Below are 24,393 nucleotides of genomic sequence, written 5' to 3'. Positions count from 1 at the left end.
CTCTTTTATATTCATTATCTACTGCTGCATAACCAATTGCCTCAGAATTTATGTTTTGACACAACACACCTCTATTATCTTACAGTATCTGTGGGTCAGTAATCCATATACAGCTGAGCTTGGTCTTGTGCTTCAGACTCTCTCAACAGGCTCAAACAAGGGTGTTCTGAGATGGCCTACACTCTGTCTGGGAAGTGTGTCTCTCTATCCACGGAATCTTCCAGGGAAGAATACTGGAGTGGGTTGCCAGTTCTTCCTCCAGGGGAGCTTCCCACCCCAGAGATCGAACCGGCATCTCCTGCATCTCCTCCATTGGCAGGCGGATTCTTTACCACTACCTTGGAAGCCCATTGCTAGATCATATGGTAACTCTTGGGATTTTTAATTTTTATTTTAATTTCTAAAGGAACTCCACTGTTGTTTAATCGCTGAGTCATGTCCAGCTCTTGCAAACCCATGGACTGTGGCCAGTCAGACTCCTCTATCTATGGAATTTTCCAGGCAAGAATACTGGAGTGGGTTGCCATTTCCTTCTCTCTTTTAATTTTTTAAGGACCTCCGTTCTGTTTTCCACAATGGCTGCACCAATTTACATTTTCAACAACAGTGTAGGGGGTTCCTTTTTCTCCACATCTTCTCCATTAATGAATGTAACATTTTAAATCTATTCATTCTACTGTGGATGAGCACTTAGTTCTCATTTGTTGCTATGAATATTCTTATGTATGTGCTTTGGTGAACATGTTTATTTAACTGGATATTGCTTAAGCATAGAATTTCTGGGTCATAGGGTAGGTATCTAGCTTTAGTAGATATTACTAGACAGTTTTCCAAAGTGATGTTATTAATTTACATCCCCACCAGCACGCATGAGTCCCAACATTTAGCATCTTCTTTTTAATTTTAGCCATTTTGGTGAGTCCAGGGTAACTCTGAAAGCTGAGACTCAAATAGGAAGTCACCTCTTTTCTTCACCTCTTATAATTCCCAAGACCCCCACTTCCTCCTAAACCTAGCTTTTCTTGGTGATTATACAATTTGCCTTCAGTGTGGTCTGGGTTCAGCAAAGTCAACCTGTCAGAAGCCGTTTCTTCTGCCCTATTTCCTTCTGCACAGAAGGTTCTGTAATTCACTGATACAGAAAATTATGACCTGGGAGAAAGGTAAACAGAAATGGAGATAAAGTTCATTTTATGGGCAGGCTGATGTCAGAGCTAGAGAAGAGGTAAAAGACAAACATTCTGAGATGTAGAAAATCTTGAAAACAATGGAGCCCAGTAACACTGGGTTTAGTTATTGTCAGGTCCCAGGCCAGGACCCTGCAGCATTTAACCCTTAGTATCCCTCTCACTCTTCAGTAGAGGCTGGTCATTACAGGAATGCAGGCCTCTCGTGGTGTCTTATTTTCACAGTAATTGGCCAAACAAGTGGTCAGTTGCCTACATATTTTTTTTTTTAGTACATATTTATTGAGTGCCTACTATGTGCTAAGCTCTGGATGAAGGAAGGGGATGTTTATTGTTTCGGTAGTTTTTGCAAAAGGAGCATAGCAACAAGATGGATAGACTACAATATGTTAAGTGATCCAATTATCTGTCAGTGAATTAAAAGAGCATAGTCATAGTATTGGGGAGAGAATAGGATGAACTTGGAATTCTCTTACATTTACTACAGGGAACACTTGATTTTACAAAAATAAAAAAAGAAGAAAATTGCTACAATTGTTAAAAGAGCACCAGATCGGTTATATAAATTATGAAATGTGTCACAGTTCTATTTGTCCATGGATAGTGTAAAAATCCAGGGCTCACAGGGAGGCCTGGCCAAACCTGAGAAAGAAGTCAAATATCTAAAGCACACAAATAATGGAGAAAGTAGTTGTGTTTTATCAGGCTCAAGTTGTCTGAATAGGGAATTATGCAGGGTTCATTTTTTGAGAAGGATATTAAACTCTAGCACACAACTTGACCTGGCAAGCGAACAATACTTATGTAGTCAGGAGGGTAAAAGAGCCACTCATTGGTTGTGCTAGCTTCTTACTGTTGCATTAAAAAAGTTCTATGAACTTAACCACTTAAAAGAAGTGAAGTGAAAGTAGCTCAGTCGTGTCAGACTCTTTGCGACACTACAGACTGTAGCCTGCCGGGCTCCTCTGTTCATGGGATTCTCCAAGCAAGAATACTGGAGGGGGTAGACTATCCCTTCTCCAGGGGGTCTTCCAACCCAGGAATTGAACCGGGGTCTCCTGCATTGCAGGCGGATTCTTTACCAGCTGTATTACCAGGGAAGCCCACTTAAACCACACCCATTTAGTAGCTCAGAATCTGTAAGCCAGAAGTCCAAACGGGTGGTGTGACTGGGTTCTCTGCTTAGGGTAGCAGAAGGCTGAAATCAAGATACTGACTGGATTGCATTCCCTCTGGAGGCTCTGTGGGAGAATCTGCTGCAAGCTCATTCTTATTCCCGGCTGAATGAGGCTCCTTGTAGGTGGTGGTGGTGATGGTTTAGTCACCAAGTCATGTCCAACTCTTGTAACCCCATGGACTGTCACATGGGATCAGCAAGGCTCCTCTCCATGGGATTTCCCAGGCAGGGATTCTGGAATGGGTTGCCATTTTCTTCTCCAGAGGATCTTCTCGACCCTGGGATTGAACCCGGATCTCCTGCATTGCAGGAGGATTCTTTACCATCTGAATCACAAGGGAAGTTTCTATAGTTACAGGACTGAGGCCTCTATTTCTTTGCTATCTGTCAGCTGGGGCCCTCTTTTAGTAACTGCAGGCCGCCCACATTCCTTGGGACTTGGCCTTTCTCCTGTCCTTAAAGCCAATCGTGGCATATTGAATCCTTCTCATGTTTTGAAACTGACTACTCTGTCTCTGACCTATAGACTCAGTCTTATAGGGCTCCTGTGATTAAGTCATTCCCACCAGATAATCTCCCTATTTTACAATCAACTGATTTGTTACCTTAAGTGCTCGGGCCTGGTGCACTGGGAAGACCCAGAGGGATTGGGTAGAGAGGGAGGTGGGAGGGGGGATCGGGATGGGGAATACATGTAAATCCGTGGCTGATTCATGTCAATGTATGACAAGACCCACTGTGGTACTGTGGAGTGATTGGCCTCCAACTGGTGGAAATAAATGAAAAAAAAAAAAAGTGCAACACCTAGATTAGTGTTTGGAAGGTATATGTATACCAGGGCAGGGAATTATAGGGGTCATTTTAGAAAATTTCCAGCTACAGAGTTTTCAATTTTAGAACCTATCTTAGATTCTAGGCTAGTGATTCCCAACTGGGGTTGAGAGTAAATTTACTCCCCTCTCCTAGAACATGTTTGGCAATATCTGGAGACAGCTTTGAATGTCGTGTAGTGGATAGAGGTCAGAGATGCTGCTAATTCACCTATAAAGTATGGGAGAGTCACCATAGTAAAGAATTAGCAGCCAAAGATGTCAGTAGTGCTAGAGTTGAGAGACTCTTAAAGCATGAAAAATGATTATTATTTTAGTACAGAATTATAGTTACATTAAATGTAAAAATATAGGTGATATGACACAAAATAAAAGGATAGAAGGAAAAAAAGGAGAATGGGGTATTTACATTTTACATAAAGAGGAGACTGAAATTCTAGAATTAATGGACTAATGAAGGAAGGTGGGTATACTATTCAAATTATAAAGATAAAGAAAAATAACAGTGATAAAACTATCAAGATGAGGAGGGAGAAAGAAAGGGAAATAGGATGCAATGAGGAGACAATAGAAATTGCCTAAAATTGATAAATAAGTAATATTTTAAGTTTTCATTTGAAATTATGGAGGTAACCACTGATGGGGTTCAGAACACACTACCCCAAAACACGGCACCTTAGATATTAAATAATTTAAGCTGAAGGAGTTCAAGAAAACAGCAGAGGCATGAAGATCTTTCTGACCTTCCCCCATCTTTCCTCCCTGAAACAGGTCATAAAACCTTCAGGTGACAGGTATTCTTCCTATATGTGCAGGAGATGAGCAGCCTTATCTCTGAAGATAAAGGGACATAAAGAAGAATCCTAACAAACAGGTCTTCCTGGTGGCTCAGACAGTAAAGCGTCTGGTCTGCCTGAAATGCGGGAGACCCTGGTTCGACCCCTGGGTTGGGAAGATCCCCTGGAGAAGGAAATGACAACTCACTCCAGTACCCTTGTCTGGAAAGACCCATGGACAGAGGAGCCTGGTAGGCTACAGTCCATGGAGTCACAAAGAGTCAGACGCGACTGAGCGACTTCACTCACTCTCAACAAACAGGTCTTGCTAACTTTCCCCAAGCTGGCCACACTGCCTTCATGTTCTTTGATCTATCACATTTATTCCGATGAATGACTACCCATTCGCCATCAAACTCGGCATAAAACTACTCAGGTTTGCTTTTTTGGGTTTTTATTTCCTTTTGAAGGTTCTCATGTCACACAAAATGTATATTAAATAAAGGTATAGGCTTTTCTCCCATTAATCTGTGTTTGTCAGTTGAATTTTCAGACACAGTTGGGAAAAATAAGAAGGTGGAAGAAAAGGTTTTCTTCCCACACACCACCAGAAGAACAAAACTTAAAAAGTTTAAAAGAAGTCGCATCAAAGAAGCAGGTCTGGGAAGAGAGAGGACAGAGAAAGAGGATGTTATTGTTCATGATAAATTTCTGCTGCACTTTTTTTATTTTTTACTACACACTTGCATTGCTTTAATAAAAATGTAATCTAAAAAAACCTTAGAGGGTTAACCTAGGTGATCTACTCATAGTGCAGTATTGGTGACACAGTAATGTTTAAATAAGCACATATGATACCCTGTCAAATGGAATTTCTTTAAGAAGCTGTTCTCCCTTATAGAAAGTTTCATTTATTTGCATTGCAGTAAAATAAAAATTCTAAAATATAGCATAAAACTTACTGTCCTAATAGCTACAAAAAAGTATGTAGAATTCTGGATCTGGACTGGAAGGAAAACAAAACTGAAAATAGTTCAAGTTTGTTGAGAGGATTAGACGCCAATGTTTTCATTTTAGCTTTTCATTAATGTTGTTCATTATTTATTAATAGTATTATTCCCTATGTTATGATTAATTAATTAGATCAATTAATTGACTTTTAAGTTACTCTCAAGTTATTATTTTATTATTTTAAATTTAATGTAACCTAGACAGCATATTAAAAAGCAGAGACATTACTTTGCCAACAAAGGTCCATCTAGTCAAAGCTATGGTTTTTCCAGTAGTCATGTATGGATGTGAGAGTTGGACTATAAAGAAAGCTGAGCGCCAAAGAATTGATGCTTTTGAACTATGGTGTTGGAGAAGACTCTTGAGAGTCCCTTGGACTGCAAAGAGATCAAACCAGTCAATCCAAAAGGAAATCAATTCTGAATATTCATTGGAAGGACTGATGCTAAAGCTGAAACTCCAATACTTTGGCCACCTGATGTGAAAAACTGACTCATTTGAAAACACCCTGATGTTGGGAAAGATTGAGGGCAGGAGGAAAAGAGGACAACAGAGGATGAGATGGTTGGATGGCATTACCAACTCAATGGACATGAGTTTGAGTAAACTTCAGGAGTTGGTGATGGACAGGGAAGACTGTCATGCTGTAGTCCATGGGGTCACAACAAGTTAGACACGACTGAGAGACTGAACTGAACTGAGATTTAATGTAATTACATTACATTATTTAATTTTTAATTTACAATACATTAATTAATATTATATTTACATTACAAATTTAATGTGAGTTTTTTAAGTTTTTAGAACCTGAAACTTGAAGACACTTGGATGATAGGACTATGAGATCAAAAAAGAGTATTTAGTGTTACAGTCTGAATCTTTGTGTCCCCCGACTTGGGTTCGATCCTTGGGTTGGGAAGATCCCCTGGAGAAGGGAATGGCAACCCAGTCCAGTATTCCTGCTTGGAGAATCCCATGGACCGAGGATCCTGGCGGGCTACAGTCCATGGGGTCACAAAGAGTCGGACACGACTGAGCAACTTAAACTAAAAAAATCTCGTATGTTGAAATCTTAATCCCCAAAGTGGATGGTATTAGTGGGTGGTGTCTTTGGGATTCCTGCCCTGTAACAGAGGGTCCAGAGGGCCTCCGGTCTTCTCCACCACGTGAGGACACAGAGACGGGGTAGTCAGCAGTCTTCAGCTCCGAAGACAGCCCCCGCACCCAGACACTGAATCTGCCTCACCACCATCCTGGACTTCCCCACCCCCAGAACTGTGAGAAGTAAATGTCTGCTGACTATAAGTCCCTCAGTCTGTGGTATTTTATTAAAGCAAGTGGAACAGACTAAGCTATTTAGGAATCATTTTCCTCAGGATTACCCATTTTATCGTATTAAAAAGCATGATGGAATTGAGTGGGGGAAAAGCCTGTATTTTTGGACAAAATCTGTCTTTAAGTTGGAAAGAAGACACTAGTGAGGGAGATTTTGCAAAACAAAGGCCATGAACAGTGTGCAATTTCCTTCACTGCCTTAACTCAATAAAATCTCCTTCATTGTGCTTAACTCAATAAAATCGGGTTGGGGCACTTTCTAATTTATGAAGACGGTTTTTGCCAGGATCAGGGTCACCAAGGCCAGGAGCAACGTTCTTCATTCTAGACCCAGGTAAAACTGTCCGCAGGCATCCCTGGCCCTTTTGGAGCACCAGAGGCACAGATCTTTACCTGCAGTCCTCCTCTGCACCTCCAGGTAGGCGCACAGCTTCTGGGGCCCACTGCTGGGGTGATGGGAGAACAGGAGACCTGGAGACGTGGGCACAAGGCTTGTCCCTGCCACTTACCATGTGCCCTTGGGGAGGTCATTTTACCCCATAAGCCTCTGATTTCTTCATTCAAAAATTAGAAATACCGGGATCGGGTAGAGAGGGAGGTGGGAGGGGGGATCGGGATGGGGAATACATGTAAATCCATGGCTGATTCATGTCAATATATGACAAAAACCACTACAATATTGTAAAGTAATTAGCCTCCAACTAATAAAGATAAATGAAAAAAAAATTAAAAAAATTAGAAATACCAATACAAAGCTCACTGATGCTAAATTAGTGTTCATGAGGAATATTAGACCGACTGTCGTTTGGTGATAGCTTTAGCTTATATCAGGTTCAGCACCTCTGGGTCATCCTGGCACCGCCACTGCCTGGGGGTGGCCCAGAGGAGAGCCAGACTTCTGATGCTTGGCTGAGTGCACGCTCTGCTCCTGCCATCTGGTGGCTGTTGACGAAAACTACCTCTTATTCTACAGCCTCTGTGAGCAAGGAAGCCAAAGGATTAGCAGAACCTTGGGGATCGACCCACAAGGCGTGGTAAAGGTGTGTTAGGAATGAAAGGATGTAGGCTCCTTGTTTAGGAAACTGTGAAATCATTTCACACAGGACCCATCTCTGGACCCCTGACAAGTCTGCTCCAACAATTGACTGTAGGAGGCAGGTGGCTCCCAGAGCAAACCAGGCTTTTTTTTTTTTTTAAGTGTCAGAATTTGTCAATCCAAAGTCTTCTGTGTAAAAAATGAACTTCACTGTTCACAAACTCTAAATAGTGCACTAGGAAATATACAAATTCACATAGGAAGAATTCTTACCAAAAATGCTAAATCTGAATGTGATCCTGAAAAGTAAAGTTGTTAGTTACTCAGTAGTGTCTTTGCGACCCCATGGACTGTAACCCGCCAGGCTTCTCTGTCCATGGGATTCTCCAGGCAAGAATACTGGAGTGGATTGCCATGGCCTCCTCCAGGGGACCTTCCCAAGATGGTAAAGAATCTGTCTGCAATGCAGGAGACCTGGGTTCAATCCCTGGGTCGAATATATATGTTTATATTTCATATATACATTCATATATTAGAATATGAACATATATATGATTATAGAATATGAACATATATATTATATCATATAGATGATTAAACTGCTGCCTTTTTAGGTATAAAGCTGATGGCATGATTCTATAGAAAATATCTTTGTTCTTGACGGATGTCAAGTTGAAACACTAAAAAAAATTTAGGAGTGACGTGTCATGATGTTTGTAACTTGTTTTCAAAATGGTTCAGGAAAAAATTTGTAACTTTGTGTATATAATGCTTTATATATACATGTACAAGGAGAGAAGAGAGAAAACAACAAATATGGCAGAATATTAAGAACGATTAATCTAGGTAAAGGCATGCAGATGTTCGCAGTACCACTCTTTCAACTTCTTTGCAGATTTGGAAAACGTCCTAGTAAAAAAGTTGGAGAAATTAGATCTGTATGCTGCTCCTCAAATATTATGTGAAGGTAAGTATTCTCTTTTCACTTCATTTTTTCAGTTGAGTATATTATTGGCGATGTTTGCATCTGTATAATTATCCCCTTGAAAAATATATTTTGTTTTGCCCTGTTTGCTCCCAATAAGGAACATTCGCATGATACTTTTATAACCAGCCACGGCCAAGTTCCCTCAGGACTCATCTGTGTAGCTTCATCTGTACCTTCTCTAATAAGGCGTTTTATGGCCATGTGTTTCCTGTCTTTCCTGACGCGCCCCTTGACTGTTCCTCCTCCCATGGTGTCTCTTCTTATGGCAAATGTTGCCTTTAGTCTCTTTCTTGGCTGCTTGTTCTTTCATCCACTGCTTAATAACGTGATTGTGCGGGCTGACACAGACTCTTCTGCGCTTGACATGAAGGCTGGCAAGAAGGGAAGAAAAAAAAATCACTGATAGACGGGACAAGTAAGTAACAACTTAGTGAACTTGTAGGCAGTTCCCACTTGGGGACGGTGTATGTCTGGACACAGACTGAATCCTAAAGCTGAGGACCACAAGGATGAATCTTTAGTACAGCGCTGCCTGTGGTCCCTCGGACATCCAAAGAAAATATTAAAAGGAGCAGCAGGAGGAATTGGAGGAGGAGGAGGAAAAGGGAGATGGGGAGAGGTAGGAGGAGGGGGAAAGAAGAGGAGGGCAGTGAAAGAAGGGAGAGATGGAGGGAGAGAAACCATGTGAAAACAATTCTCTGTCCTGACTCCAAGCACTCAACAAAAAAACCAATGACTTCCTCATTGCCCACCTTAAACACATCCTCCTCCATGAGGTTTTTCTAGATCCTCTCAGCTAAAAGCCTCTTTTTTTCTTTCAATCTCTGTGACCCTCAGTTACCTGTCTTCTGGCACTTAGTTTTTGCCATCTTTTATCTGAGTAGTTGTTTCAGACTCTCTTCTTTTTCTGTGGTGTTATGCTCCTCGAAGGGAGAATAGTCTGGAAGTATCTTGAAAAGGCCTTGTTCACAGCAGGAATTCAATAATTACTTGTAGATATGAGGTGGAAAATGTTCAAAATAAGGACAATCTGGTTGTGTTTCAACAAAACAATCTTTCTATAATATATATTTGTACCATGTCTCAGAATTTGTTCTCGTTTTCATTTTTCTATATGAAATGTTGACACTGGCATAGGAGAATCCTAGAACACCATTCACAATTTCTGGTAACCCTAAGAATTTCTTGTTACAATAGACATGACTTTTAATTCCCCATCAGATGCCATCCAGCTCTTATTAACTGTTACAAATCCTGCTGGTTATACATATACAATATTTCTGTATCTGGATAAATGGAAACCCTTCACCCTTCTCCTTGGGAAAAAAACCAAGTGGGGATAGAAAGTAGGCTGCTGTTTCTCCAGATGACCCAAGAGGAAACATCAGCTAATGTGGGGACTTCTGAAATGGGATGAAAAGTTGGGAAAGGCTTGAATACACTTGAGCATAATAAAGCATGTGGGATTATTAACTTAAAAGAAGTGAGGCATCTTAATAGGAGGCATCTTAATAACATCTCTAAGTGTATTAGATTGAGAGGTCTTCAAAAGAAAAGCTAATTCTCCCTGTGGCCCATTGGCTTGCCTTAAGCTATTACAGGAGAAAACTTGGCTATAGCACTAACATGGAGAACAAACAAAACAACAAAGAAAGAGCTGAAGTTCCTACCCTTTCCAAAGGACTAAATTCTCTCCTTACCCTGTGGTGTCAGCAAGAATCCCAGCAGACACTCAGGGGAGAAGGACCCCACTGACGGCCAGATAAGCCCATCGGCTGCAAGGGAGAGAACTAGGACTCAATGCCAGCATTGCTTGGGGAGTGAAAGGCCCCAGGCAGGGGCACTGGCCCTGGGGCTACAGGAGAGACCTGGATGGGGAATGCAGACAGAGGATCCAGGCAGGAGGGAAGCACAGGAACACAGCAACACCTGCCATGTAGGATTTCAAAGGCATGCTCAGTGGGGCCTCAAACCCTCAATGTAATACAAGCAGAAAAATCAGCTGCCAAAACATAGTGCTCAGACCCAAGATGTGCTGGTGTTTTAAAACCCTTAAATTTAAAGATTGCTTAAACCTATACTTGTATCACACGTGTCTCCACCAGGATAAGGGGGTAGCCTTTTTCACACTCCCTGCCCTCCTCCAATTCCATAATATTCTGGTGGGCACTGAGCCCCTCAGTTGTGAATTTCTAGGTGAAGAGATTGATGCTAGGAAACCACGAGGCTGATCTCTCGATTTTTCTTTTTTTACACATAAGAGTAGCTAGTGACAGTCCAGTGGATTTTGAAGGAAGGCCCTGCATAGATTATAACTATAATTGATCCCTAAACTTTATTTCTTTGCCCATTTCTCTAAGTACAATAGCCTTTCAACAACCATTTTTGAAAAAATACTCAAGCCTCCCAAACAACTTTATTCAATAATTCTAAATTTTCTTCCTAACAGATGACGTCTATGTGATTCAAGAAAACTCAGCCCTCTTCCCAAGATATACACCTTTGTGTTTTGTTTATGTGTAGAAAGAGCTAGAAACTCTTTAGTGAAGTCACTGTAGACAAATTTTAAACAAGCAGGCTGCTGTCTCAGACATCAGCTATTACAGTGATTGTGTAAAGGGTGTGAAAAGAAAGGACCTATTTCTAGGCAGAAAAGGACAATGAAATAAATTTAGTGAAATAAATTTAACTCACTGTGAGTTAAGTTGTATTAGTTAATTGAGATTAATAATGCATACTATTTCGGAATTGCCATTTCAATGCTTGCAATGGTTTCTGCATCTGAAACACTTATCTCAAACCTTATAGTCTTTGTACATATTCAAAGTCAAGGGAACTAATGTTCAAGAAGAGCAAATTAAAATTGAGATGACATACCACTAAACACACTAAACTAAAATTAGGAAGACTGGGGGCACCAAAAGTTGGAAAACGTTTAAAAAAACAACATAGTTAAGGGACTACATTTTGGATAAGTAAAAACATGTTCTGTAGTAAAACAATTTGGAAACAGAGAACATTTAACTTTTTATGTCGAATGTAAGGAAACACAAAAGAGATGATTTATCATGTAATCATGTAACTTATGATTACAAAATAAGACATAGTCCAATTTCATCTTACTTGAGAAGTAACCATCTTACCAAGTCATAAGCACTCTATATCTTTCAATGTCTTATCAGCACAGAGGTGTCAATTTATAAAACTGTACTTGAATGAAGTTTTTTTAGATTCAAATGATTGGCTTCATAGTTTCCCTTTAACTAAAATTGAGTCCTTTTTAAAATGCTTTTGATCATATTTTCCATTGTTGAAGTGAAAACTTGTATCGTTTCTGTTCCTATAGAGAATCACCTTCTGTTTTCATTTGTTTTTTTCATTTTAATCTTTTTCCACTCAGAACGTCCCTCGTTTGGCTGAGGAAAGTCATGCACATTGTCTGGTGACTAAAAGTATTTCGCCTTCACCAGAGCACTGCAGTGCAGGATGCGGAGGGCTAACGTGGGGCTCTGGACATCCTCTCCTCTCTTGTTCAAATAATGATCTGTATGTTGGGGAGCAGGCAGAGTCTCCCCAACCTATGGTTCACTAGTGGAGAAATGGTCATTCAGAAGGTTTAGCCCTCCTGCCAAAGAGCACTCACATGACAGCAGCCAAGTCACAATCCCCATCAGCTCTCTGGATGCGACATGTCGTCACTCTTTCCAGAAGCCTTCTGGAAATATGATGTGAAACCTCGGTGCAGCAGCTGGAGGCAATGGGAAGTATGGCTAAAAGAAGAAAAGAAAGAAATGTGAAATCGTATGGTTTATAGAACACATGTTGTTCAGTCGCTAACTCAGGTCCAACTCTTTGCGACCACCATTGACAACTCTGTCGTCCTCTTCTCCTCCCACCTTCAATCTTTCCCAGCATCAGGGTCTTTTCCAATGAGTCAGTTCTTCATATCAGGTGGCCAAAGTATTGGAGTTTCAGCTTCAGCATCAGTCCTTCCAATGAATAGTCAGGACTGATTTCCTTTCGAATTAACTGGTTTTATCTCCCTGAAGTCCAAGGGACTCTCAAGAGTCTTCTCCAGCACCATAATTTGAAAGCATCAGTTCTTCGGTGCTCAGCCTTCTTTATGGTCCAACTCTCACATCTATTCATCACTACCATAGCTTTTCTTATGGTTTTACCATAGGAAAAGCCATAGTTTTGACTATATGAACCTTTGTTGGCAAAGTAGTATCTCTGCTTTTTTATATGCCATCTAGGTTTGTCATAGCTCTTCTTCTAAGGAGCAAGCATCTTTTAATTTTGTGGCTGCAGTAACCATCTGCAGTGATTGTGGAACCCAAGAAAATAAAATCTGCCACTGTTTCCACTTTTTCCCCATCTATAGAACACTGGCCTGGCTTTATCTTGGAGACTCCAGAGAAACAGAATGTTAACCTGCTTGAAGGAGGAGCAATCACTTACTGGGGGCTTTGTGTACACAGACCACAGAGCAGGACACACCTCCACCTTCCAGAACTCACACTGTATTTTGGGGAGATAAAACTAAGCACAAACAAAGACATAAAGCAAGGGAACATGAGGGTAGTGGTGTTGCGACTGGACTTGCTTAAAGAAGCAAGATTGATAGAGTGTCCCAAAAACTCACAGGGGACCAACCACATGGGTCCCTGGAGCAGGTTTGAAATTAACTGCCCAGGAAGGACTTAACTGAATCTTTGAGGATTTGGAGGGATGGCAAAAAATGGAGACTTGTCCAGGCTAAATGAAGTGCACGGTCAAGAGTTCTGAGATAGGAAAGTACAGGACACACTTAGGGAATACAGAAAAAGAGACCTCTTTGTCTGAACTAAGCTACTGGGAAGCTGATTGATGAAGGATATGGTTCAAAAGATAGACTGACATCACACCATTGACGCCTTGAATGTTAGTCTAAGGAGGTTTATCTTTTTTGAAATGGAGTCCATTAAAGATCGAGAAAAGAGAAGGGTTTTGGAAAACTTTGTCTTGCAGTGATGAGCAAGTAGGGATAAGTGGGGTGTGATTAGGGCAGGAAGTCAAGTTAGGAGAAACTTATGTGACCCAGATAAAGGGAGAAAAGGGCAACACAAATATGAAAGGAAACCTAGTCCCCTACTAAAATGTATATCTGCAAATTCCTCCTGCACATGCTACCTACACACAGTATTCTATGCTCCGCATTCCTCCAAGTGGGTAATACATTTTTTAAAAAGTTAGAAATTATGGCTGCAGGTGGCAGTCTTAACAGACAGAAGTTAGCCCCTAAATTAGGATTAAAATCCCTCAGTGGTGTCAGCTCTAAGCCACAGAGGTCTCTCATCTTGGGACAAGACGAGATTATTAGTGAAAGAAATCAGGTTTAAAAAGCCATATATGGTATGATCCCATGTATATGAAATGTCCATAGACAAATCCATAAAGACATAAAGCAGATTAGTGTTTGCCAGGGGTGGGGGTAGGAGGGAATGGGGAATGACTGCTAACAGATACAAGGTCTCTTTAAGGGGTGATGAAACAGGCTGAATTTAGATAGCAGTAATAGTTGTACAATTCTGTGAATATACTAAAAATCACTGAATTATATACTTTCTTTGTTCATTTTTGTTTTTGTTTTGGCTGTGCCTCACAGCTTGCAGGATCTCAGTTCTCCCACCAGGAACTGAACCCAGATCAAGGCAGTGAAAGCCCTAAATCCTAACCACTAGGCCACTGGTGAACTCTCTACATTAAATGCCATTTTTTCTTGGCCACTCTGAACTGTGAAGCAAGGCCCATGACAGTAAAGCACTGAATCTTAACCACTGGACTGCCAAGGAATTACCTATTTCAATTTTTTTTTTTTAAAGGGCAATGGGAGAACAGAACACTGGTTCTCCTCACATTTATTAATGCATTGATTTCCTGAAACTAATAGTTCCTTTCTTTAGCTACACTGTGCTGCTATTCTCCAAGTAAAGTTGTTTTAATACCCCAAACAAGGTTTTGGGCTTATTCATGTAACTATCCATTCATTCACCCATCTTACTATATAAGAATTATTATGTGAATTCTTATAAATGAAATACTATCTATAGATGTGTCTCCAAGTTCTTTTATATTGAATCAGTATGTCAGACCCTGGGAGTAGAAAAATGAACAGTTACTATTACACAGAACCCTCTATTAGTTGTCACGACTCTTTGTGACCGCATGGATATAGCCCACCAGGCTCCTCTATCCATGGGATTCTCCAGCTAAGAATACTGGAGTGGGTAGCCATTCCCTTCTCCAGGGAATCTTCCTAACCCAGGGATTGAACCTGGGCCTCCCACATTGCAGGCAGATTCTTTAGCATTGAGCCACCAGGGCAGCCCCAGTTGTGACCCAGACAACTATAAAATCTGCAAAACTAAACAAATGGGACCTAATGAAACTTAAAAGCTTTTGCACTACAAAGGAAACTATAAGTAAGGTGAAAAGACAGCCCTCAGATTGGGAGAAAATGATAGCAAATGAAGAAACAAAGGATTAATCTCAAAAATATACAAGCAACTCCTGTAGCTCAATTCCAGAAAAATAAATGACCCAATCAAAAAATGGGCCAAAGAACTAAACAGACATTTCTCCAAAGAAGACATACAGATGGCTAACAAACACATGAAAAGATGCTCAACGTCACTCATTATCAGAGAAATGCAAATCAAAACCACAATGAGGTACCATTACACACCAGTCAGGATGGCTGCTATCCAAAAGTCTACAAGCAATAAATGCTGGAGAGGGTGTGGAGAAAGGGGAACCCTCTTACACTGTTGGTGGGAATGCAAACTAGTACAGCCGCTATGGAGAACAGTGTGGAGATTCCTTAAAAAACTGGAAATAGAACTGCCATATGACCCAGCAATCCCACTTCTGGGCATACACACTGAGGAAACCAGATCTGAAAGAGACACGTGCACCCCAATGTTCATCGCAGCACTGTTTATAATAGCCAGGACATGGAAGCAACCTAGATGCCCATCAGCAGATGAATGGATAAGGAAGCTGTGGTACATATACACCATGGAATATTACTCAGCCGTTAAAAAGAATTCATTTGAATCAGTTCTAATGAGATGGATGAAACTGGAGCCCATTATACAGAGTGAAGTAAGCCAGAAAGATAAAGAACATTACAGCATACTAACACATATATATGGAATTTAGAAAGATGCTAATGATAACCCTATATGCAAAACAGAAAAAGAGACACAGAAATACAGAACAGACTTTTGAACTCTGTGGGAGAAGGTGAGGGTGGGATATTTCAAAAGAACAGCATGTATACTATCTATGGTGAAACAGATCACCAGCCCAGGTGGGATGCATGAGACAAGTGCTCGGGCCTGGTGCACTGGGAAGACCCAGAGGAATCGGGTGGAGAGGGAGGTGGGAGGGGGGATCGGGATGGGGAATACGTGTAAATCTATGGCTGATTCATATCAATGTATGACAAAACCCACTGAAATGTTGTGAAGTAATTAGCCTCCAACTAATTTAAAAAAATAAATAAATAAAGGTACCCATCACTTAAAAAAAAAAAAAATCTGAAATGGACTTTTAAAAGCTATGTGGGAATTAAGAATCATAGGTGAACTTGTGTGTTTAAGAATTCAAGTTATCTGAATGCTGACATCAATTAAAAGCACAGCTTTAACCCAGAAAAGCACCGGGGACCTATATGTACTTAACAAACTGGATGACATTTCTCAGATATAAAGGCAAGATGGGCTCACCTGGAGATCACTTAACCTATCAGATTAACTATCAAAAGACTAGAGGCAGGCAAGCATACTTGGTGTTTGTAGGTGTGACTGGTGCCCTAGGGAGGTACCTGGAAATACAATAGGCCAAGAAAGACAGAATCCTTTGAAGAGTACACAAGTTAGGCAATGAAGCTTGTGGGATGGTTAGGACTAGGGCGAAGGTAAGATTCTTGTAGATAACATCACCCCCCAGAGGTTTTCTCATGCAACTTCCTGTCAGAATATTTCCATTTTTAAAGAACAGTCTGTGCTTCCCTAGCAGTCCAGTGATTAAGAATCTGCCTTGCAATGCAGGGTACACTGGTTTGGTTAGATCCCCGGTATGGGAAAATCCTATGTTGCCATAGAGCATCTAAGCCCAGGAGCCACAACTACTGAGTCAGTATTCTAGAGGCTTGGAGCCATGCTCCACAGCCAGAGGCCAGCACACCACGAGAGAGCAGCCCCAGCTCATCAGAACTGCCTGCACACAGCAACGAAGACCCAGTGCAGCCCCCGAAAAGAACCATCAGGAATGTCCTCTGATTTCAATAATTAATATAACTATAAAATCATTTTTATTTTTTCATTTTTATATTTTTGCATCTATACTCATAAACAAGATTAGTCTATATTTTAATCCCCTGAAGTCATCCTTGAATGTTTTGAGTGTTAACATTACATTAATCACCAACAATGCATCAGTTAGCTTTCTCTATTTTTCTATTATTTGGAAAAGTTTGTGTAAGACAAGAATTGAGGTACCTGTGCTTTCACTGTTTGGTAAAACCTCTAAAACCAGCTAGGCCTGGTGTCTATCTGAAGAAAAGATGCTCAACTCTGACTTGGTTTCCTTAAGAGTTACGTGTTTATTTAGATTTTCTATAACTTCAATCAATTTTGATAGCTTTCTAAGAATTTGTCCATTTCATCTACAATTTTTAATATTTTGTCCCTGAAAGAATTCAGAACACGTGACCCCAAAGTATTCCATTCTGGCATGTTAATTATTTTAAGTTAAAGGCAGAAAAACAGCAGATGCAAAAAGGGCACGCTGACCTTCCTAAAAGAAGACACAAAACTTCCAAGTAAAAGGTACTCTCCCTGCACCTGGGGAAGAAAGAAATTTTCAGCATTTTCCAAACTATTGGGTGAAATGAGATGGTGTCTCCATGAGACATGAAGTTGCAGCCAAGGAAAATCTGTACAAACTTTGTTAAACTAACCCTTATCTTCCTCGTCGCTTTCCCATGTTTAACTGCCTTACCTCAAGTTCGTTTTCTCACATTTTCACAAATTACCACTTTGTCCAACTTTATATAAAAGCCATGACTCAAACTGCTTCTTTGAGTCTTCATTTCCTTGTGAAGGCACCCATTAAATAAACTTGTATGCTTTTTTCTTATTAATCTGTCTTTTGTTATAGGGGTCCTAGTAAAGAACCTAGAAGGATGGAACGAAAGCTGTTTTTTCCTCTCCCCTACATTACACCATTATTTGTAGTTAAGAGTTCTTTTTCCATTATATAGAGTTTTGAATAGGCAGCTCCTGTGCAAAGTAACCGTTTAAAAACTTTGATCTAAATAATAATGTTTTTATAAATTTACAAATACCATTTGCTCAGAAACTAAAAAAATACCTTCAACTCAGGCTAAATGCGAATCACAAAATATTAATTCTGGAAAATAATGGAAATGGTATTTATTATAATGGTGGGACAGAGCTAAGTCTAGCATAAGCGCATTTATTTAAAACACAAACAGGATAAAATAATTGAGTGCCAACCACAAATTGGCACCTGCCATGGGTGCTTGCCATCTCCCTCTGCAAGGATTAAATCCTGTTGGACTGCAGCTGCTGACCTCCAACACCCCTTGAAGGAGTTCAGGGGGGAGAGCAGAAATGAGGCACTCCGCTCCAGGAAACTGGCAGGACAGGTCTTCAGACAGATATTCTCAGGAACTGATTTTATGAGTGCAATTCTTGTAGATCCTCCTGTCTAGAAAAGCACTAAAATTCTTCATGGTGATGATTGTTTCTCACGTCTAGCAGAAGTTGCAGGAGTCCAGCAGAAATTTTCCACAAAACTATGTACTTGATTGCATGTAGTCCGCCTTTACCAAAATCACATACAGACTCTCTTTCCCCGACCTCTTTGGAACAGTTTCTCAGAGCTAGCTGAGGTGCTGTCTCCCAGGGTACAGTCCTCATACTGTCCCACATAAAACTTAACTGGCAACTCTCACGGTTTGCATTTTCTTCAGTTGACAGGTGTTCCACTCACGTCCCTAGAAAAGGAAAATCAGAGGAAAAACTAAAACAAAAATGGGGAAAAGACACAAGCAGAACGGTGTCCCAGCCTTGACGGCTGTCCCAGCACACGCATCTGTAGGCGAGGGCGCCACGGGTCGGGAGACTCGGTGCTGCAGCGGAGGGCCCAGCTCACGGAAGGGGAGAAGCGGAGCGCAGCGCCAGCCCTGGGCAGCGGGTGGTGCTTGCAGCTCGTCTGGGCCCCGTCCGGCCGCTTTTCAGGCTCTGCGGCTGCGCAACCTGCTGGGCGGCTTTCTGTCTCAGCCCACGTTTGGGAGAGCACTGGGAGCGGAGCCCCGGTCAAGGATAACAAGGACTGCGCCTGGAGGAGGGTGGCATCCTGCGACCGGCGAGGCTACTCACAGGCCCACGGACGCCGGGCAGCGCGAGCCTGCTCCGCCGCCGCGATCCCCGGGAACCTCAAGCACCTGCGCCCTCCGCCGGGACTTCGCCGCCTCTGCCCCGCAACTCCAGGGGACGCGTTTCGGCGTCCCGGGCGGCCCTTCCTGGAGCTGAAGAGGAAAGCAGATGTGTTGGGCATATCTTTCCCACCTCCGTTAGTTTTGTTGTTGTTGTTGTTGTTGCTTGATCTACCCGTTTCTGATGCACGCAGGTTAAAAAAAAAAAATCTTACACTGTTGTTGATATTGTGTCAGGTTTGGTGTTTTTGTTTGTTTCGACAGTCTTCTTTTACAGGACATCGCTTGGGTTCAAATGCAAACGAATACCCTCCTCACCGGGGTCCGCATCTCATTTAACCATCATTTACCATTACCCAAGCCAGAAACTTGTATATCATGGCCTCTTCCTGCACTCCACAGCCAGTCATAAACACCTGTAAATTTTACTCCCTGGACATTTCTCAGATTTGTCTTCCTGCTTTTCGTCCCTGTTATCACTGCCCAAGTTCCAGACCTCATCAGTTTGAACTACTGAGCATCCCAGTTGCCTCCTTGCTCCCAGTCTTGCCCTTTCCCCCCATGGATCTGAGGTCTTATGGTACCATGTGCTTTTCTGGTTTTATATATTTTATATATGTATAAATTTTAGGGTTTATATGACTATGCCTTTTGACTGTGAACTCCCTCAGCATATATTTATGCCCACACCACATAGCACAGCGCCTGGCATTAGTGCTTTTCCTTTTTTTTTTTTTTCTTTTCCTTTTTTAAAAAATAAGTTTTTGGTCAAGGTCTTATGTCCCAAGTGTCCTAAAACTGCACAGTGCTTTTTAAAAAACATACCATCCTCCCACCCTCAAGTAATTAGGGGTTAATTCAATATGACAAATCATTTGTATTGTATTTAATATTTTAAAGATGGTGTTACTAGTATCTCATTAAAAGCATTATCTTTTACTATAGTGTTATTGCCAATGTTCCTGTTGCTTTGGGGTTGTCATTGTTGTTTCCAGTATTAAGTGTCAGAGAGTTGAATGGTTAATTTGCTACAAGTCTCTGATTTGACTTTATGTCTGTGATCCAATTTTGGTCACTAAGAGAAGGCTTTAACTATTTCCTTACTCAAGACTTTATAAGACCAACAGTAAAACACTGCAAATTCGTGATATAACAATTAGATTCTGAGCTTTAAGGATTCTGTTACTGTAGAGAGGTGACCCAGCTTCCTCTCTTACTTAGATGTATGGCTACTCAAAGTGTGGTTCTCAGAGCTATGGTATGGTGTCCCCTGGGGGTTTATTAGAAATGCAGTTTGGAAAACACCAATACAAGTAACACTTTAGAGAACACAGTAGAATGGAAACAGAGCAAAGGTACATGCCATTGTTAGAGAAATATTCCCAGGATAAAGCTGAAAATGATAAGAAAGATTCACTTGGCTTCTGTCAGTATCTCAAGTCTACAAGTACAATTTAAAAATGGCAATAGGTATAAAATTTTTTTAAGTGAAAGAAAAAAAAAAACAGAATGACAGCACTTAAATGTTCCAATTATAGTCGGTTGGGGACACATTTCCCCTTCTACTGAATTTCATACTTTAATGGGGCCAAATCATACGTCAAATACCTACAAACAAAGGTGTCCACTGCTATACCACATAGGCAAGGACTCACTAAGCCATGATGCATGAAACTGCTGTGTCCAAATAAAGTCCTCCCAGATACTTCTTGGAGCCCTGAGATGATGTTTGTGTAACAGGGAATGAATGAAAGTCGGACACAACTTGGTGACTGAACAACAACAAATATATTATATATATATATATATATATTTATATATATATATACACATATATATGGGGACTATGCCTGGTTTATGTTTATACATCAAGTGATGTAGTAAAATAATTTAAATGTCATCATTAAGAATAAAGAGAATTTTTTCTTTAAAGGAGTCCATATATGACTGAAATTTGAGACAGTTGCTACTGTATTATAAGAAGTCACTCTGCTTCTCTAAACATAGAAAAGAACATTAAAAAAAAACCAAATATGAGGGAAGTTTAAGAGGGAGGAGACATATGTAAGCCTATGTCTGATTTATGCTGATGTGTGGCAGAAACCATCACAACATTGTAATTATCCTCCAATTAAAAATAAAAGTAAATTAAAAACAGAACAAAACACACTGAAGGGCAAACTTGAAGAGAAACCAAAGTTACTGGGCATGTCATGTCTGGCCTCTTGGGGACCACTCCTGGTGAAATGGAGAGTCCCAGTTTACAAGCACAGATGTATATTCTTGGCAACCCTCTGTAGTGAATCTGCTATAACTGAAACAAACAAAAGATGAAGTTTTCTTTCAGGATTCAAGCAGCAAGTCCCTAGCACATATCTCTAATCAGGAGCCATCCTACTCTGAGAAGGCAGATTATCAGAAGAAACTTGAAGAAAGCCAATTTGGGACTCAATGAAGCAAAATCCCCCAACTTGTATCTGCTGGACAAAGTGGACATTTAGTCTTTAATGTAAAATAAAAACAGTAAGATCCACAAACCCTGGATTGTGGCTTCAAAGAATCTGGCTTTTTGCCATTGAATAATAGACATTTTTATGGAGTCAGAATTGATTTCTGGGAATTGGCAGCCACCTCATTGGGGGTGGAGTATGGCCCTATCTTTGGGTAGAATCCAAGGCTTTTAATTATGGGTAAGTCAACCGCTTCCTGATTTATACAGAACATTTGGTGAATGCCAGTTACTAAGCCATCACGTCAAGATGGCCACTGTAGGCACCATTAAGATAATGGAACATTTAATGCCTTACGAAACAAAACATATTTTCCAAGTCTCAGACCGGCACAGACCACTTCCTTATTTCCCTGAGCCCAAGACAATAGCCATAGGGAGTGTTCACCTCCCTTCCTCCCATCCTGACCTTCCTCCCAGCCTGCATTCCTTACAACCTCCACAGGGCACTTGAGACGCACAGACCCTTGAATGGAAGCTTCCTACAAAAAGCACTGGACAGTGACTGCAGTCATGAAATTAAAAGACGCTTGCTCCTTGGAAGAAAAGCTATGAAAAAACTAGACAGCATATTAAAAAGCAGAGACATCATTTTGCCGACAAAGGTACAACTAACAAAGCTACGATTTTTCTAGTAGTCATGTATGGATGTGAGAGTTGGACCATAAAGAAGGCTGAGTGCCGAAGAATTGATGCTTTTGAACTGTGGTGTTGGAGAAGACTTTTGCGAGTCTCTTGGACAGCACGGAGATCCAACCAGTCAATCCTAAAAAATCAATCCTGAATATTCACCAGGACTGATGCTGAAGCTGAAGCTCTAATACTTTGGCCATGTGATGTGAAGAACTGACTCATTGGAAAAGACCCTGATGCTGGGAAAGATTGAAAGTGGGAGGAGAAGGGGACGACAGAGGATGAGGTGGTTGAATGGCATCACCGACTCAACAGACATGAGTTTGAGCAAGTTCCAGGAGATGGTGAAGGACAGGGAAACCTGGCATGCTGCAGTTCATGGGGTTGCAGAGTCGGACACAACTTAGCAACTGAACAACAATATATATTGGGATGTACTTTTAAGGTTAACTTTTTATTAATACATGTCCCACCAAAAAAAGGAAGGTACATCACTTATTTCTAAACGGCAGAAACTTGGAGCTTCCCAGACAATGTGATTTTCCTGTGACCCAAACTGCGTTGGCTTCCCTGGTGGCTCAGATGGTAAAGAGCCTGCCTGCAATGTGGGAGACCCAGGTTCAATCCCTGGGTCAGGAAGATCCCCTGGAGAAGGAAATGGCAACAAACTCCAGTATTCTTGCCTGGAAAATCCCGTGGACGGAGAAACCTGGTGGGATACAGTCCCTGGGGTTGCAAAGAGTCGGACATGACTGAGTGACTAACACACAAACCACCTTAGGAGAAGCCCTGAGACTAACTCAGAACATTACAGTCACATCTCCTCAGCTCTTTCTTATCATCACCAACTGTTCCTTTTCAAACACCCCAGTGTTTTGTTGTTCCACCCACTTTGCCAGAACTCATTCCCAAGCAGACCTTGGCCTTGGGTCTGGCAGGGCTTTCCTCATCACCCTGCCCCCTCCGCCTGCCCTTCCCTCCCGCCTCTCCTGGAGGAGTGCTGCTGCTGCCTCTGCCACAGGGAAGGCTAGAAACAGGCCAAGAAGCTGATGGGGGAGACATATACACCTTTGTTTCAAAGCTTCATGTGAAAAGAGAAAAAAAAAATCGCATTGCCAATACTAGGAATGAAGCCTTAGCTGGTAGACTTTTGGGAAACAACGGATCTGAGTCCTAAAATCTCAATGGTGAAATTTTCTGAAAAATTTACAGAAACATAAAATGAAAATCTTTTTGCCTTGATAAAATAGAAGGATAGAGATGAAGAACTGTGCTCATTAGTAAAGTTCTGCACATTGGGGTGCTATATTGGGAGTCCCTAAGCAAATGCCTACAGGAGCCAAGCAGTTAATAGGATGTTAATAGCCAAGCAGTTAATAGGATGTCCTTCTCTCTGTCCAGAGAAGGAAAGAGGCTAGTCTGCTTTAGCTGTTTGTTTGTTTGTTTGTTTGTTTAGCTTTTTATAGTGTATTGGGGTATAGCTGATTAACAAGCAATGTTGTGATAGTTTCAGGTGAATGGCAAAGGGATAGTATGCTCTATTCATTCTTGCCAGAGAAAGTGGAACCAGTGTTGCCAGACCTGATTTTTCAGGAGAAGCCCTAAAATCCAGTTTGTATGTGTGTACACACAACTATGTGTGTGTGAAACCATCAATTTAAAATGCTGCCTGAAGTTTTCAAAAAGCAGACCAAACAAAATTTACATTTTACCTCTGTTCTGAATTTAGAGAATCTATTCAGGGTAAAGTTTCAGAAAAGAAGATAGTGGAAAAGAGTCAAATCAGTCAAGTATTAAATACCTATATTTAGGGTTTCCTAAATACAGAAGAAAAGATTGCCTCCAGTCCAAACGCAGTTATAATCTTCATATAGATGCCAGCAACTCAAAATAGAAGTTCTCTCTGATATAATTTGTATGGTTCAAACTCCTTTTTCCTGAGTCCCTTTTGTAAGATCAGACTGAAGTTTTGGTTTTCAGTATCCATAGGGCTGACTTTGGTCTGAAAGCTTGCAACTTACGAAACCCTAAACCAGAGGTCAAGTTTATCTTTCTTGCAGGAATGTGCACACTTGTATTTAGACAGTTTAGCAGGTAGAGTGAGGGGGAGATAGCTGAAGACAGCCTTTAATAGGCTCTCGTTCAGCCTCTACTGGGGGATTTTCTAAGATAGTATCATCAAAAAAAGGAAGCACTGCTCAAAATTACACAGGTGGCAAATTACTGATATTCCTGTTCAAATGAGGTTCCTTTCTGAAATTGCCTCTTGGAGATGAGGGATTGAAATGTATGCCATTCTCATGGAGATAACTGGAAATTCCTGCCCCTAACTGCTGGCAGTACCTCTTTCCTTCCAGCTCCATCTTGGAAGGCAGAGCCCCTCCTTCCATTGTAGGCTGAG

General features: G+C 41.1%; 1 protein-coding gene across 3 annotated transcripts in view; it reads right to left on the bottom strand.

The window, feature by feature from the left end:
• Positions 1 to 24,393, bottom strand: part of CCL28 (C-C motif chemokine ligand 28) — a 32,797-nt gene that overhangs the window by 8,215 nt on the left and 189 nt on the right. For 2 of the 3 annotated variants that reach the window (XR_006273438.1, XM_043489119.1), the window contains exons 2-3: positions 11,984 to 12,110; positions 8,514 to 8,711 (exon numbers count right to left, since the gene is read on the bottom strand). Coding sequence is in view for 2 of the 3 variants with exons in the window: in XM_043489119.1 (XP_043345054.1) it covers positions 8,519 to 8,711; positions 11,984 to 12,110 (320 nt within the window). In the remaining variant the exon portion in view is untranslated. Of the gene's footprint in view, positions 1 to 7,989; positions 8,712 to 11,983; positions 12,111 to 24,393 lie in introns of those variants that run through there. The other variant, XM_043489118.1, reaches the window with a different exon arrangement.

This window comes from Cervus canadensis, chromosome 16 (assembly GCF_019320065.1).
Source record: "Cervus canadensis isolate Bull #8, Minnesota chromosome 16, ASM1932006v1, whole genome shotgun sequence".
NCBI classification, from domain to species: Eukaryota; Metazoa; Chordata; class Mammalia; order Artiodactyla; family Cervidae; genus Cervus; species Cervus canadensis.
This window is presented reverse-complemented; position numbering and strand designations above follow the sequence as displayed.